We start from the raw sequence: 17,526 nt of genomic DNA on the forward strand, positions 1-17,526 counted from the left end.
AAACAGAATGTGGTAAGGGGGAGGGGGAGGGGTGGTCTCAGTGACTGACACTAAGAATAGGCCCAAAGACTCAAGTCCTGCCCTGGGGCTCACTCCAACCTCTCCTGAGATGTCCTGGCTCCCACTAGGACTGGTTTCCAGTTCTTCTGCCCCTCTAAGCTGGCTCTTAGTGTCCTTCCCCCAATGACAGCCCAGACATAAGTCTTAAAAAAAAATAATTTATTGTCAACAAAGGCAATATATACAAAGGACAATGGATGCACAGGACAACGGGTGAGGGGCAGAGTGAGGGAGTTCTTGGCAGGGACAAGGCAGGAGGAGGTAATGGAGGCCTCCTGTTGTAGGAGCCAGAACAAGTGGGGGAGGAGAGGCATCCCCCCGAGGTAGTGGGACTCAGTTCAAACCCCGTCATGACCACCTCTGCGTAAGGCACTGTGCCAGGGGAGAATGGTAGGGAGCTGAGAGGGAGGAGGTGTGGGGTCAGAGGGTGGGTCAGTGAAGGATTGGGGAAGGTGTTCTCCACAGGCCCAACGCAGCACCACCCAACAGCCTCAGCCACTTCTGTCTACCTCAGGGCCTGGCCTTGTGTTTGGCCAAGGGGCATTTTCTAGTGTCCCAAAGTGACAGTGATGTTGCCCCTCCCCTCAATCCTGCCTGGCACCTGGTTTTAAAACTCCCCATGGGGTGGCTAAGTCAGTCAGTTCTGAGTGTTAAGCCAAAGGGGGACAGTGCCTCCTCCCTCCCACCCTTCCTCCCACCCTTCCCACCCTCCCTTCCTCCCAGAAAAGCCAACACTTACAACCCACTTTCTGCCTCTGGTAGTCCCCTAACGGTGGCACTGGATTCTGAAAGAACTCTGGGCCAGTTTGGGTTGTCACCTGCTCCCACCCTCTTGGTGCCCTGGGGGGGCTTGGACCAGTCCTGCAAGAGGCTGACTGCAGGGGGTTCCTCCATCCGCACACGGATAACCTGAAGATCCAGTGTCCCACGAAGCCCCGGAGGGGGAGCTGGGAAAGGATGGGAACAGAAAGCACAATCAGGGCCTCCCAGAGACCTTGAGGTCCCTACAGCTGCAAATCAAACCACACTGCCAGGGCCTTCCTCATTTCTACAGCACAGTGTCTGGTCCCAAAGGAAGCCCAAGGAGAAGAGGCTCACTCAGGCACTGGACAGATAGGGCATGAAGTCTCCTGTGTACCTGGCATGTGGATTCACAGTGCCATGTTCCTCTCCCCAACTCCTACCCTTCAGGGTGCCACACAGTGGTAATACCATAGGAAACACTCAAAGCAGGCAGTGTACAGCATGGCTTTGGCCCCATGGCACACGTAGGTGATGAGGCAGAGCACAGCACCTGGGCGCCTGGGTAGTTAGCACCCCTGCTTTGCTCTGCAACTTCATGCAAATGGGATCCCAGGAGAGCTGATGGCTGTTACATGATCTGGTGTCTTAGCCGCATGGGAAGCTACCAAGAAGGGCAAAGCACAGGGGCCCATGTGAACTACGTTACATTACTGCTTCTAGTGTCAACTTGACCCATTTGGGAAGAGGGAACCTCACCTAGGGAATTTCCTTTATCAGACTGGTCTGCGGGGTATTGGTGACGCATTTTCTCATTGGTGTTCTCATAACCTAAACTGCACGAGGACAGTGAATCCCTTTCATCCGCTCTTGAACTCCCAAGGCTGCTTTCTTGGAATTTGCATTCTAGTGCTGACAGCCAATGACAAGGACAACTCAACGCACTTCATCATGCATGGATGGAAGCAGAGCTGAGAAGCAGAAGGGAAAGGAGCTGGGGCAGCAACTGACTGAGCAAAGATAAACCCAACAGGGCGCCAGCTACATAGCTAGCAGTGGGAATGGCATCTCCGGTACAGGGAAGAGCAAATGCAGATGATCTAGGGAGCACACTGGGGAGCACTCTGCCTGCACAGTGAGGGGAGCAGTGGGAAGGGTCAGGAATCTGGCAAGGACCTGCCATTTCCATGTGGGAGACCATGGCTTTTAACCTGGAGGGTTCTAAGCAATGATGAAATCTAACTCGTGGCAGGTGACAGTGTGAACTTAGGTTTACAGATGGACTGATGTGAGGCTGAGAGACAAACAGGTAACAGGTCTGGCGACAGCGAAGCAATGAGTACCAGTTTTCTGGGAAAAGGGAGGTTGAAGTGGGGTATGGGAACTCTCTCAGAGTGGAGGATTCAGCCTGGATGGTCAGTATGAACTAGCCTTTGTTTTTAGAGACAGGATCTCATACATAGTCCAAGTTGGCCCTGAACTCATTATCCTCTTGCCTCAGTCTTCCCAGTGCTGGGATTACAGGCATTTGCCAACATGCCCAGCTGAGATCTTTCAGTCAACCAAGTAGGGGTCACCTGGGCACCAGGAGAGAGGCTGAAACCAAAGGGAGAAGGGCCAGACTTAGAGTGAAGGTGGGTTGCAACCACACATATGGTATCTAGAACTGTGAGCCCAGATGACTCCCCAGACCTGTCAACAGTGCCTGTCCTGTAGCAGGAACTGTTCTGACCAGAGGGGCCATCACAGGGCACAAAGCAACCATCTCCCCTTGGAAATGCTGAGAAGATGCTTACATTCGAGAATGAGGAAGGCAGACAGAAGTATCAAGTGCTAAACTGTGGGCACCAAGAATGTGTAAGCAAAAGTCAGGAGTGGTGGAACACATACACCTGTAATCTCTGTGCTGGGAAAACAGAGAGGATGTCCAGGGCTACACAGACCTTCCAGACCAGCTCCAAGATGGGGGAGGGAGAAGCCAGCACGTGACTGTGGGAAGGCCAAGGGAGGAAAGCTGTGAAAGCCGGTTACTATTACCACCAGACCAAGAAAGAGAAGGACCTGGTCTTCATCTAAACAAGCAACAAAGAGAAGGCTGAAGCGGTGACCCTCACTGCAGAGAGACCGTCACGTCACACCAGCCTGAGCACTGGCTTTCATGTTATGATACCAGCAATGGAGAAGAGTTAACCTCTGCTCAGGCACTTTAAGCTTCGCACATGCCAGGCCAGTGCTCTACACTAGTAACCCTAGCTCCCAGCCCTCCTCTTCTGGTTTTTCTTCTTTGGTTTTTTTGAGATACAAGTGTCACCAAATGTAGCCCTGGCTAGCCTGGAACTTGCCATGTAGACTAGACTGGCGTCAAACTCACAGAAATCTGCCTGCCTCTGCCTCCTGAGTGCCGGGATTGAGACTACCACCACACCTGGCATCTTAACTCAGGTTGTCGGGTGCTTTTATGCAGGCAGCCCTCATTTTGTTTTTGAGGAGTAATCTAGCTATGTTGCCCAGGCTGGCACTACAGGCATGGACTATAAAGGCAGGCTGCTTCCCCTTTTCAAAATGGAACACTATTCCCACACTCCAATGAACGAGTACACTAGGAAAGGTTCAACAGAGTAAGGGTCAGAAGACAGGGACTCAAGCCAGCTGAACTAAGTGCCAATTCTTCTTGGTAACAAGGGGACAGAGGTTTACACAGGTGGGGATAAAATGTTAGGAGAGAGAAGCCTGAGAAGTGACAGAGGCAGAATAGAGTCCCAAGGCTCAAAAAAAGCAAGCTGGGAGCTGGTGGGACAGTTCAGCTGATAAAGGCACTTGCCACCAAGTCCAATGACCCAAGTTCAAACCTGGGACCCACATGGTAGGAGAGAACCTGTTCCCACAGATTGTCCTGACTTCCACTCCAGCACCACAGCATGTACTCTCTCCAACAGATAAAAAGGCTGTGCCAAGAGGATGACCAGTCCCTTTCACACTTGAGCCCTAGAACAGACTTCCTGTGTCCTGTTCCCACTTCCACTTCGCACCCTCTCAGGCTCCCTTCCACTAACTGGTTCACTTGCATTTGCACTCATCCTCCTGCAGAGGCTGGACTGGACATGTTCCTTTCGGTTCTCATTAAAGCCAAGCCCTATAGAGGGGCCTTGGAAATGTCACAGCACCTAAATGACAAGGGCAGAGTTCTCTTAGCTAGGCACTGCCCTAGGTACTGAGGACACACAGTAAACCAAGCTGAACACCCATACGGGGCTCACACTCGCCTATGTAGGTGTGCTCATGTTCTTCCACCCAATTCCCTCTCAGTTCAGCCTGAAACACCCTGGCTGTGGCTGGGGCATGCTGACCAACTTCCCAGTCCTATTCAAAAAGAGCCTTTTAGCCAGGTGTGATGATGTATGTCTATAATCCCATGACTTAGAAAGTGGAGATAGGAAGATCAGGAGTTCAAGATTGGCCTTGGCTACATAGCGAGTTTGAGGCCAGCTAGGTTACATGAGATCCTGTTTTGTTTTGTTTTTTTTAAAAAAAAAACAAACAAAAAACATAAAGGAAGCCAGGCATGGTATGGTGGCTCAGCCATATTCCCCCAAGTCAATACTTGGGAGACAGAACAGGGTGGAGTGAGTTCCAGGCCAACCAGGGCTGCATAGTGAGACTGCTTCTGACAGCAAAACCGAAACAACCCAATGAAAACAACATGACTTGCTGCTAGACCATCCTCATGGCTCTCCTGGTTGGGATACCCTCCTCTTATCCCCAATGCTGTAAGCAAGGTCCAGAAAGTTTTCCCTGCCTGCTCTACAGGCATATCCATCAGCTGAACTAAACTGACCACAGTGAATTTTCCCAGCTCATTTCCATGCTTTTTAATTATTTTATAAAACAGGGTCTCAGCTAGGCACTTGGGAGGCAGAGGGGTTCAAGGCCAGCCTGGTCTACATAGTGAGTTCCAAGCCAGCTGGGGCTACAGGGAAACCCTGTCTCAAAAAGACCAAAAACAAAACAAAACAAAACAGGGTCTCACTGTATAGTGGCTTGGAACTCATTAGGGAGACCAGGCTGGTTTTGAACCTATGGAGATTCACCTTCCTCTTCCTCCCAAGTGCTGAGATTAAAGGCATGCACCACCACACTGGGCCTATTTCCATGATTTTTAAGCTGTTTTTTCTTTCCACAGAGGTAGGAGCTTCACTCAGAATCTCCAGAGAATTTCAATTACACCACACACAGAAAGGGAGGCACCTTAGTTGAAGCCTCACAGCTTTCTGAGAAATCTTGTCAAAGCTCTGGGTTCCTGGAACAGCTGAAACCAGCAAAGGCTCTGCCACCTCACGGTTCCGCACACCACGCCAGTGTGAAAAGCACGCTGCTGGCTCCCCTGTCCCATCCCTCTCCCATTGGTCTCCTGTGGTATCCCGTCCCTCTACTCACCCCATACAAGCTCTCCTCAACTCACTACCCCAGACAGGTAGTTTGGGCACAGGACACCCCAGGACTCGAAACAAAGGCTCTCTTCAAGCACGAAGCTAGAAGATCCATTCAACAGTGGAGGAGCAGTCATGTAGGGAGATCCATGGGTGAGCCAGGAGACCCAGAATCCATGCAAGTCCAAGCAGGACATGTGGGCCAGGGGAGTGGCACTGGAATGCGATTCAAGCTGATGCTTGACAGTTAAAACCATGATCCAAGTGTAGGGGTGAGGCCTGTCTCAAGGGGAGAGAAGAGGGCCATTTTGGTAATAAAGCACTTGGTGTACTCCTCCACAGAGCTGTGAAAAGGAGGGAAGACACGACCAAGCCACTAGAGTGGGCACCACCGGAACCTGCAAGAGAGGTGACACCTTTGCTTTTCTCTTTAACTCTGCAAGCCCTGTGCCAAGCAACCTGCAGCCACCTCTCTCTCTTCCTCTGTACTCCAGCTCCAAAAGCACATTAATACATATTTCCAGCCCTGTGGGGGAAGGACCTAGGCATTCCCTGGGAATACACTCACCCCTTCACAAAGCAGTTCCTTAGCCTGAGATGCTGTGGTCTGAGTTCAACAAGAGGGAAGAAACCAGGCTCAGCCTTTGCTACCCTGTGGTTACAGGAACTATGGTGGCAGAATGACGGCCCTAAGATGTCCAAGATAGAATCCACAGCAAGGGGAAATGAACCCATTTTATAATGGGATTAAGACTGCTAATCAGCCAATTACTAGACACTCGCTAGATGGGTCTTTTGCGTGTGCAAGAGGCCCTATGTTCCATCCCCAGCACTGCATACATGCTTAAGAATAAACTGATAGATATTTTAACTAATCTCACAGAGTATAACAATCCCAAGGGTCCCTAAACAAGAAGCGAGATTGAGGCAGGATGAGTCTGTACAGAAGATGGCATCCTAGGAACCTCTGCAGGGCACTGCCAGCTTTGAGAATGTTAGACCACAAGCCAAGGAATGTGGATGACTTCTAGAACAAGAAAGGTGAAAACAGAGTACCCCCTAGAACTTCTAGAAATCTAGAAAAGGAACACTACCCTGGCAACACCTTGAGCTTAGCTCAGGGAGACTCACTTCAGACCACTGAACTCCAGAACGGGAAAGTCAATGTGCTGCTTTAAGCCACAAGGTTCATTATGTACCTGTTAACAGTAGCAAACAGGAAATTCACACAGGGACCACCAGGAAGGAGAAGCATTGCTTGAAGACCTGGCTTCTCCACATCCAACAGGGGATGGCTACCTTTCTAAGTTTGCCTTTTTGGTCTTATTTTTGAGACAGGGTGGCCCTGAGCCTATGATTCCCTTGGTTCAATAGCCTAAGTGCTGAGATTATACCTTAAAAAGTTTTCATTATATACTATATATATTAATATGTATCATATATATATATTATATACATGTGGTGTTATATGGCAGTTAGAGGATGTTTAGGAGTTGGTTTTCCCCTTTTACCATGTGGGGCCCCAGAGATCAAATTTAGGTCCTCACACTGAGCAGCAAATGCCTTTACCCGATGAGCCTTTACAACACCATGACAACCCGGCACATCCAGATCTACAGTTTCTGGTTTTTTTAAATGAAAGGTTCTCACTGGGTAACCCAGGCTGACCTCCAACCTGTGGTAATCCTCCTACTTCCATCTTCCAACTGCTGGGATTATAGGCATGGGCCTTCATGCTCAGCTTAAGGTTAATTTCATAAAGAACAAATGAACTGCCAATCAGTGGGACAGAATGCAAATAAGCAGGCTGTCATCAGTAGCTCATGGAGCTGGTTGGACCACAGACTGTCTACTCACCACCTGTCCACGATCTCCACCTGTTTAAACTGCTGAGCATTTCACTTGGGTCCTGCATCCATCCCCCCAGGGTAAAGTGAGCTCCGCTCCAGTTGCAGCTAGAATCAGCCTCACGGGTACAGTTGAGTGCCAAGCTTTGGAGTCACCAGCCTAGCCCAATCTAGTGACCACCTCCAAGAAACTGCTAATGACAGATATGCTTAGCTCAGGGGTCAGCCTCCTCAGCACTGAAATCCCTCTGCCCTTAGGCATCTCCTGGGGCCTGAGTACCAAGCAATTCTAGCTATGATCCAGGGACCCAGCTTCCCTTGCTGGCTCCTCCTGGGAGGGCTCACCTGAAGAGGGGCTTTCTGACTGGGGTAGGCCTTCCGCTGCTGCTTTGCCATCTTTTGAAGAGTCCTTGCTATCTGCAGCCCTGAGCTGTGTGTGAGAGAAGAGCTGGAGGACGAAGCCAGGAGGGAAGCTGCCATCAGTGAAGTGTCGGACCTCTGCTGGTGCTGCAAACGTCTCTGTGGGTGACTCGGGGGTTGGGGGGTCTGGAAGGAAGGCCATGAAGGAACTGTGAGCTGAAGAGGCCAGAACTCAAAGACTGAAGCTCCAAGCCTCAAGTAAGCTGCAGGTGCCCTCTGCCTGTGTAGGCCCAGCACTCCCAGCCTCCCTTACCTGGGTCAGGGTCCAGGTTTTTGGTCATGTGCCTGCTTTTCTTCTTTCTGATGGGCTCTTCCTCAGAGAACTCCTTCCACCTCTGACCACGGGCCTTCTTAGGTCCTGGCTCTGTGACAGGGGGAGCTGCAAAAGGAAAAAACCTTAGAGCTTTTTAAAAGGCCATCAGGCCTGATCCCATTAGTCCAAGGCTCTTGAGAACACTTGCCCACCCCAGCACATAGCAAGGGTCTCCCACTCAGCCCCTGAGCTCCCCTGTTGACTGACCAGGCAGCTCAAGGGGGCGGAGTCCTCTGGGCCGAATCCTCTTAGGGAGGGACGGGTTTTCCTCGGAGTCCAAGAGGACCACGATCTCTGCTGGCATCCTGGCAGGCTCCGGGTTGGAGTTGGGGTCTGGCTGGCCATCCTGGCCTGACTCTGAGGGGGCAAAAGCCCACTGAGCTCCCAGGGCCCCCACAGGCCCCGCTTCTCCCTCGGCCCTCACCCTCACTACCTAGGCTGGGCAGGGACGGCTGGTCAACTTGGCTATCCTGTAGAAGGGCCAGGCCCTCGCTCCAGGCTTCCAGGATGTTGCTTTTCTCAGAGGGACTCAGGTCTAGGGTGTGGGGATGTTGCTCCAGGATGTGTGCACGAGCGGTGTCTGCAGATGGGGACCGGATCTCAGCTCCGCACACCATGCACAGCGTCCGCCCACTGCCTCCTGGGCTGCTGCCCACCAGGAACTCCTGTTCCCACGACACTTCCTGCTTGGGTTCCTCACAGCCTTCACTACTTGCCTCCAGCAGGTTGGGCCTAGGTGGTGGGGTCTTCTCCTGTTGGGTCACTGCAGAAAAAAAAGGAAGGTGTAAAGGTGCCAAGGGCTGGTGATGCTCAGTAACACATCTGTCCGGAGCAGATGAGGGGATTCCTGCCTGGTGCTCTGCGTTCCCACCAGGCGCTAAGGCACCAGCATGAGGTACAGAGCCCAGGTGCCTGACATCACATTCTCACCCTACATCTCCTCTCATCTAGTCCCGAGTTAGGACTACATGTGCTTCTGAGGCAACCTGGCAGACGCCATTCCTATGAGGCCTCTTGGCTTCCTCACCCAGTCAACTATTCCCATCGAACTCCTGTTCCTCTGACCTCTACTTCCTGAGCGCACATGGCACCATATCTAATTTTTTAAAAATATTTATTGCCAGGCGTGGTGGCGCAAGCCTGTAATCCCAGCACTCGGGAGGCAGAGGCAGGCGGATCTCTGTGAGTTCAAGGCCAGCCTGGTCTACATAGTGAGTTCCAGGCCCACTGGGGCTACAAGGAGACCCTGTCTCAAAAAGACACCCCCCCCCAAAAAAATTTATTTTTATTTTCTTAAAATTGTATTTATTATTTTTACTTTATGAGTGTATTGTCTGCATGTATGTAAGTGCACCCAAGTTGTGCAATGCCACAGAGGTCAGAAGAGGGCTTCTGATTCCCCTGGAACTGGAGTTAAGAACGTAGCTGCCATGTGGGTGCTGGGAACTGAATCCCGGTCCTCTGCAAGAGCAGTTAGTGTTCTTAACCACTGAGCCATCTCTCCAGCCCCTATTATTTTCATTTTATGTGTATGAGTGTATTGCCTGCATGTATGTGAGTGCAAGGTGCACCCATGTCATGCAATGCTGCCAAGGTCAGAAGAGGGCTTCGGATTCCCCTGGAACTGGAGTTAAGAACGTAGCTGCCATGTGGATGCTGGGAATTGAATCCCGGCCCTCTGCAAGAGCAGTTAGTGTTCTTAACCACTGAGTCATCTCTCCAGCCCCACCATATCTGATTTTTGAGGTGCTAGGGATCAAACCCAGGGCTTCATGCACACTAGGCAAGCACTCTACCAACTGAGCTATATCTCATCCCTTTAAATTTTTATTATTATTGTGCATATGCATAATGTGTGTGTATGGGCACATGTGCACATGAAGGTGTAAGGACAACTTTATGGAGTCAGTTCTCCTGTTCCATCTTTACATGGGTTTTAGGGATGGAACTCAGGTCTCCAGGCTTGTGCAGCACCAGGTGTCTTTACCTGCTTGTTAATGGCCCCCCCAACTTTTTAAGATTCAGAAGTATTGAATACCTTGGAGCTGGAGTTACAGGCAACTGTGCCCTGCCATGTGGGTGCTGGGAACCAAATATAAGTCCTTTTTAAGAGCAGTAAATGTTCTGTTCTTCCTCAAGATTTCTTTTTATGTGTATGGGTGTTTACCTGTGCGTGTGTGTGTGTACCCTATGGGGTACCTAGTGCCCTGATGAACCAGAAACGTAACCTGTTTTAGATCCTGTGGGACTGGTTACACAGTTGTGATTACAGATGGTTGTGAGCTACTATATGGGCGATGGGAGTTGAACTCAGGTCCTCTGCAAAGCACCAAGTGCTGTTAACTGCTAAGCTATCCCTTTTTGACACAGGTCTCATTAAGTTAGCCCCAGTGGGCCTGAAACTCATTATGTAGACCAGGCTGGTCTTGAACTCACAGAGATCCACCTGCCTCTGCCTCCCAAGTGCTGGGACTACAGGTGTGCACCACCATGCCCGGCTTCCATACCCCATTTTTTGATAAAGTTTCATTCTGTAGCTCTGGTTGGCCCAGAACTTGTTAAGTAGACCAAGCTGGCCTCAAACTTTCAAGGATCCTTTGAGTGCTGAGGTAACAGACTTGAGCCACCATACCCACCCAGCTAATAGTGTTCTCCCCTTGTTCTTCAACCCTCTGTACTGCTTTTCTGTGATACTACAGCATGAACCCAAGATTTTGCACCTGCTAGGCATACAAATTCCCTACCACCAAGATACTTTAAATGTTTTTAAAATTTTGGGGCTGGAGAGATAGCTCAGCAGTTAAGAACACTGGCTGTTCTTGCAGAAGACCTGGGTTCGAATCCCAGCACCCACATGGCAGCTAACAACTGTTCGTAACTCCAGTTCCAGGGGACCCGACAGCCTCTTCTGTCCTCCAGGGGTATTGCACGATACAGGTGCACTTACCTACATGCAGGCAATACACGCATACACATAAAAATAGTAAGCCAGGCGTGGTGGCACATGCCTTTAATCCCAGCACTTGGGAGGCAGAGGCAGGTGGATCTCTGTGAGTTCAAGGCCAGCCTGGTCTACATAGTGAGTTCCAGGACAGCTGGGGCTCCAGGGAGATCCTGTTTCAAAAAGACCAAAAAATAAATAAATAAAATAAAACCACAGACCACTAACAACTGTCTGTAACTCTAGTTCCAGGGGATCTGACGGCCTCTTCTGTCCTCTGTGGGCATTGCACGACATGGTTGCACTTACCTACGTCCAGAAAAATAAATAAATAAAATAAAATATTTTTTTAAAAAAGTTTTTAAGATTTTAGCCAGGCATGGTGGCACACACCTTTGATTCCAGAACTTGGAAGGCAGAGGCAGGCAGATCTCTTTGAGTTCAAGGTTCAAGGTCAGCCTGGTCTACAGGGAGACCCTGTCTCAAAACAACAACAAAAAAAAAAGTTTTTAAAATTTTGACATAGGTTGGGGTTGGAGAGATGGCTGAGCGGTTAAGAAGACTGAGTGTTCTTGCAGAAGACCCAGGTTCAAATCCCAGCACCGACATGGCAGCTAACAACTGTCTATAACTCCAGTCCCAGGGGATCCAACAGCCTCTTCTGACCTCTGTGGGCATTGCAAGACACGGGTGCACTTACCTACATGCAGGCATAACACTCATACATGTAAAATAAAAACAATAAAGTATTAAAAAAAATTTTTTTTGACATAGGGTCTTGCTAAGTTTCTGGATTCGCCTTGAACTTGCAATTCTCCTGCCTGGGCCCCTTGAATAGGTGGTATAGTTATAGGCTTCCACCACAAGACCTGGCTTCATAGTAGATCTAGTTTGCCTTGTGTTGATGCTGCAAACACCATGATCAAACCAACTTGAGGAGGAAAGGGCTTACTTCACCTTACAGGTTACAGCCCATCATGGAGGGAATCCACCACAGGAAAGCAAGGCAAGAGCTTGAAGCAGGAGCCATGGAGGAACCTGCCTGCTGGCATACTCAGCCTAGGCTATCTGCCTATGGATGGTGCCACTCAAAGTAGGCTGGGCCCTCCTACTCCAATCAATCATCAATCAAGACACTTCTTCACAGACACATCCACAGGAAAGATAGACAACTCAATTGAGGTTTCCTTTTCCTGGGTGATTCTAGTTTGTGTCAAGCTGACAAAAAAAAAACCCAGTACAAAGACTGGAGAGATGGCTCTGAAGTGGCTGAGAACACTTGTTGCTCTTGAGGAACCATCACGGTTCAATTCCTAGCAGCTACATATAGGCTAACAACTGCCTGCAACTCCAGTTCCTCTTCTGGCTTCTATGGGCACTGCGTGCACACACATGGTACACTTACATACATGCAGGTAAAACATTCATACACATAAAAGAGACTGGAGAGAGAGTTCAGGAGGTAAGAGCACTGTCTACTCTTGCAGAAGACCCAGGTTCAGTTCCCAGCACCCACACAGCATCCCACAACTGTAACTCCAGTTCCAGGATATCTATTGCCCCCTTCTGATCTCCACAGGCACCAGGTACACATGTACTGCACTTACATATATGCAGGCAAAACACTCATACACATAGTTAAAAACTAATCTGTGACGCCTCTTGCCTTTAAAACCAGAACCTCGGAGTTGGAGAGATGGCTCAGCGGTTAAAAGCACAGACTGCTCTTGCAGAGGACCCGGGTTTGATTCCCAACACTCACATGGCGGGGTAACAACTGTCTGTAACTCCAGTTCCAGGGGATCCAACAGCCTCTTCTGTCTTCCTTGGGCATTGCACAACAGGGGGGCCCTTACTTACATGCAGGCATAACACCCATACACATAAAATAAAAATAATAAAATATTTAGGAAAAACAACTAAAGACTGTCTCATTCTAAAGATCCATGTTTTTTGCTGTAAACTTAATCAATACCTTGATAATGACATAGTCTAATCTCTGGTTCTAAAGTTTCAAACTACATTTTGTAAATTCCAGTTTTCACCAAGAATGAAGGAAGGCCTATCCTAAGGAAAAAGACTCCTTAAACTTTGAGAAAGTATTCTCCAACCCTGTCACAATAATAATATATATATTTTTTGGTACTATTTGAGACAGGGTCTCCCTGTAGCCCCAGCTGGCCTGGAACTCACTTTGTAGACCAGGCTAGCCTCGAGCTCACAAAGATCCACCTGCCTCTGCCTCCCAAGTGCTGGGATTAAAGGCATGTGCCACCATGCCTGCCCTTAATAACTTTTTTAAAAATTCAAACAAAACAAAACAAAACAACCAGATCCATGTGGGAAACTCTTACACACTGCCAAGCTTGAGGTGCAGCCTTGGCCCCCTTAACCCCAACCTCTGTGTGCTGATCCTGGAGAAATACTTCCCAGATCTGCATCAATGATGCCAGTCTCTTAGTAATCACCGTTGATTTTTCATCCCTAGTCAGCATCTATTGTCCTGGTAAAACAAAGGTTCTCTCTTCCACAGATCCTAATTTAAACATATCACATCAATGGCCCTAATATAGTCTTCGCTTTCCTCTGGAATTTCGCAAGCCACGCCTCCATCATCAGCATTTCTCAACAGTCTTATTTTCCAAGATCCCACAACAGTTTATTAGTCTCTGGGCACTTCCAGTACAACAGACCAATGTAGCAAATGCTCCTACAATTGTCCCCACAAAACAACAGTCAGGCTCTTTACAGCAGTACCCCACTTTCCTGGTACCAATTTCTGTACTAGTTTGGTTTCTGTTGCTGTGATAAATACTATGTTCAAAAGCATCTTGGGGGAGGCAAAGATTTATTTCCTCTTATAAGTTATAGCCATTCATTGAAGGCAGGAACACGGCTTGTTTCCTCTGACTAACTCAGCTGCCTTTTTTTGTAAGATAAGGATTTATGGGGCTGGAGAGGTGGCTCAGCAGTTAAGAACAGTGGTTGTTCTTGTAGAAGAGCCAGGTTGGTTCAAATCCCAGCACCCACATAGCAGCTAACAACTGTCTGAAACTCCAGTTCCTGGGGAATCCGAAGCCCTCTTCTGATCTACAACATGGGTACACTTACCTACACGCATACACATTTAAAAAAAATAAATAAAAATTTATATGCACCACCGTGCCTGGTGATTTTAAAAAGGGGGTGGGGGGGCCTGGAGAGATGGCTCAGTGGTTACGAGCACTAACTGCTCTTGCAGAGGACCTGGGTTCGATTCCCAGCACCCACATGGCAGCTACAAACCATCCTTAATTCCAGTTCCAGGAGAATCCAAAGCCCTCTTCTGATCTACTCGGCATTTCATGACACGGGTGCATTCACATACATGCAGGCAATACACTCATACACACTTTAAAAAAAAAAAAAAAAAAAGATATGGATTTATTATATACACAAGTTGTTAGCTACCTTTCTTAGTTCAGGCCCACCTGCCCAGGGATAGTGCTACCTACCCTCTTACATCAATTAGCAATCAAGAAAATGCCCACAGACATGCCTACCAGCCAATCTGATGGAGGCAATTTCTCAGCTAAAGTTCCCTCCACCTGTTGAGGCCCCTTCAAAAGGCCACCCAGTCTCCTTATAACCAGCCCTCCTTTCCACAGTGTTGCCACAGCATTACCAAACGGCTATGCCTATTTTGGGCTGCTCTCTGCACAGCAAGACCAAAAGCTCTCACAGGGCAGGAAGCCTCAGTCCCACATCAACTTAGGAGCTCTTCACCAAAGTGCCTGTGACCCCTCTTCTTCACCAAGAGAGACATGACATGTTCATACCTGGGGGGCTGTAGAAAGAGATAGCATCAGGAAAAGACAGGCTGGGTCCCAGTCTTCCTCCCATGTGACAGGCCCTCTAGTCCAGATCTGTTTTCTTCCCCACTACTACTCCCTTAATCAGCTCTTGTGAAGGTCACCAATAAACCCAACCAACAGCTCAACAGTGTCAACCACCTTTTCCACCTTGACTCTCACTGCTCAAGGCATCCCCAGTGCGGCTTGCCTTTGGCTCTCTACCTTCCCTACTCTTCCTGTCACCTCTGTGGTTCCCTGTCCTTCATCACGTCTTCTCAGACATCTGCTTGACTCTCTCCTCTCACAGGTCACTGCTGAAGACCACCTTCTCACGGCCCCGTAGGAGGCAAACCCCCTCCCCAGTTGAGGGCCCACTTCCTTCTGCAGCATGTTTCCTCCACAGCACAACACAGGCCCACAACTAACGTCTCATGTTTTGTATATGAATCTCCAGCATCAAAAACAGCAACAGAGCCGGGCATGGTGGCACACGCCTTGAATCCCAGCACTTGGGAGGCAGAGGCAGGCGGATCTCTGTGAGTTCAAGGCCAGCCTGGTCTACATAGTGAGTTCCAGGACAGCTGAGGCTACAGGGAGGGAGACCCTGTCTCAAAAAGGCCGAAAAAAAAAAAAAAATGCCAAAAACAGTGATAGGCACTGCACTACAGCATCCAGCATCACCAAGGAGGGACTATCACTACCACAGTACTCCAGACCTCACCCTCCACCTCTTTTCTGTGGGCCCCCTTCTGCTAAGTTTCGCCCATTGCCTATCTACTGATAACCGTATTTTATTATTTGGGTGGTGCTGTTATCAAATCTAGCACATAGGCTACCAATGAGTTCTATTGCCAGCTTTTATACTTTAGACAAAGCCTCACTCAAGTGCCCAAACTGGCCTTGAATTTATAATCCTCCTCTACCAGCCTTCCAAATAGCTCAGATTAGGAGCCTGCTCATCAGCCTGGCAACTAGATTTCTGTATGCAACTACTTAGGTAACCATTCCTCGAGAGTCTGTAAGGCACTGAATTTTGCCATATTCAAACCCTAGCTCCCAACCTCCCCCAAGTCTACACCTTGGCTTGGTCCATCTCAGTAAACTAGTAAGTAACCCTCACACTTGCAGAAAACAAAAATTCATCCTCTTTCTCACACTCCAGATCTTCCCAGGGGCTTGCCTGAGGACCTTTGCACTTCTTCTAATGTCTAAAATATTCTTCATCTATCTATCCCTTACTTCAGGGTCTGTGTCCCCTTACTAGAGATACTTTCCTAAAACTTCTTGGTTTAAACAGAACTCCCCAGCCTCTTTATCCTGCTTTGTAGTTGTTTTCTCAACCGGTGGGGTGGGAGTGGTGGCCTGTGCCTTTAATCTCTGCACTCAGGAATCTCTGTGAAATCAAGGCTACAAACAAAAAAAGAACTGATTGCTGGGCCAGGGAGGTGGCTCAGCTGTTAACGACTCATGCTGCCAAGCCCGATGACCTGAGTTCAATCCCTGGGGCATGCATGGTGAAAGGACCTCCACATGCACACCATGAAGTGTGCACGTGTGTGCGCGCACACACACACACACAAAACTGAGAAAGAGCTCATGGGCACCTCACACACTACACTTGACCTGTTGGCTGCCTTAGGGATATACATGTTCTTTTACTGTCCTCACCACTGTTAACACCCGCAGCCAGAAACAATGCTTGGCATACATCAAGTGCCCAATAAATACAGTTGCATGGATGAAGCTCTGTGGGAGGTCTATTTCCTCCTTTTAGCAGTGAGGAGGCAGCCACCCCGACAGAACAGTGAAGAGCAGAAACTTCATAAAAATCAGCACACCAAGAAAATAACCTGTGTGATGCACTGAACACTGAAAGTAATGTGGCCTTTTTTCCCGAATGTTCTAACCCTTCCATCTCCAAAAAGGATGAGAGGCAGGGCAAAATCACGAGTGGCCTAGTTCTCAATCTCTTTGGGGTTCTAGCCTGCTTAAGAGGTATTTCAAGGTAGGTTATTTGCTTTTCGTGAATATTGTCTTCCATAAAGATGGCTCTTTGTTTTCCTATGGTTTGCAATCTCCAGAGGACTAAAGGAGTTGGAGAAGAGAGGGCAAGTGAAGGGGGAGGGTAGAACAAATATTCGCGGACAGTCGTTCAAATACTCTCTGGTGGCTCACGTCCATATACATGGCTCAGCAGGCGGGAGCCCCAGCGAGCCCCGCTTTCCCAAACCCGATGCCTCATGCAATTCCATTCAATTGCTTGTTTTAGAACTGACACCTGTGGCTCCAGCCGGAGGCCTGGGGATCGGGGCGGGCAAGGCCTCCTGCAGGCAGGGCTCTTAAAAAAAATCCTCCTCCTTGGAGGTCGCCGGCCTTCACCCTCCGTAACCATAACGGCGACCAGCCTGGGCCTAGAGGCCTGGCCGCCCCTCGGCCTAGGACGCAGCCTGGCCGGGCTCAGGGATCCGGCTGCAGCGCCCGGCTCCGGCGAGGGGGCGCTGGGCACCGGAAAATCCCCGGCGCTCTGGCCGTGGGTGGAAGTCTCCAGACCCGGGGAGGGTGAGGGGAGAAAGGGAAGACGGAGGCGGGGGGACTCCGGGAGGCCTGGGATTCCAGACCCGGGTGGGGGAGGAGCCAGGGCGCGCGCCGGCCGCAGCCCGGAGCGGGAAGCCCGGCCCCGGCGGGGCTGCAGCCGCGGGGACCAGGGCTGGGCCCGGAGGCGCGATGCGGAAGCGAGGTCCCCTCCCACCTCACCTCGGAGCATCGGCTCGGGCCGCGGGATCACGGCCACCACCACGGCCTCCTCCTCGTCCTCGCCCTCTTCGCATTTCAGCGTCACCTCGAAACAGTCGAGCGCCGCGGCGCCCTTGGCTCTCAGGGCCATGGCGCGGCTCAGGGGGGGACCCCGCTGCGGCGCCCCGAAACTCGAGGCTGGGCGCGCAGC

General features: G+C 49.9%; 1 protein-coding gene across 2 annotated transcripts; it reads right to left on the reverse strand.

Moving 5' to 3' along the window:
* Window positions 1-202: 202 nt before the first annotated feature.
* Window positions 203-17,520, reverse strand: Spindoc (spindlin interactor and repressor of chromatin binding). 2 transcript variants are annotated; one of them, XR_607319.3, is made up of 7 exons: window positions 17,337-17,520; window positions 8,242-8,571; window positions 8,016-8,165; window positions 7,749-7,874; window positions 7,421-7,621; window positions 5,236-5,507; window positions 870-1,007 (listed from the first exon to the last, which is right to left on the reverse strand). XR_607319.3 is itself a non-coding variant. In XM_008834185.3 (6 exons), the coding sequence occupies exons 1-6, from the start codon at window positions 17,464-17,466 to the stop codon at window positions 796-798; spliced, it is 1,149 nt and encodes a 382-aa protein (XP_008832407.1). In that variant the 5' UTR covers window positions 17,467-17,520; the 3' UTR covers window positions 203-795. The 2 variants fall into 2 exon arrangements, 1 of the variants encoding a protein (XP_008832407.1); XM_008834185.3 differs by lacking the exon at window positions 5,236-5,507 and having other exon boundaries at window positions 203-1,007.
* Between the last annotated feature and the right edge of the window lie 6 nt (window positions 17,521-17,526).

The sequence above is a fragment of the Nannospalax galili genome, unplaced genomic scaffold, assembly GCF_000622305.1.
Source record: "Nannospalax galili isolate Female #2095 unplaced genomic scaffold, S.galili_v1.0 scaffold1677, whole genome shotgun sequence".
NCBI classification, from domain to species: Eukaryota; Metazoa; Chordata; class Mammalia; order Rodentia; family Spalacidae; genus Nannospalax; species Nannospalax galili.

What these genes read in the sequence shown, in the direction of transcription:
- Spindoc (XM_008834185.3), bottom strand. Translation starts at nt 17,466, where the DNA reads ATGGCCCTGAGAGCCAAGGGCGCCGCGGCGCTCGACTGTTTCGAGGTG. An exon ending in GCCCGAGCCGATGCTCCGAG is followed by an intron (nt 8,572 to 17,336) that starts GTGAGGTGGGAG and finishes TTTTTTCTGCAG; the next exon opens with TGACCCAACAGGAGAAGACC. An exon ending in AAACCTGGACCCTGACCCAG is followed by an intron (nt 7,622 to 7,748) that starts GTAAGGGAGGCT and finishes CCTTCCTTCCAG; the next exon opens with ACCCCCCAACCCCCGAGTCA.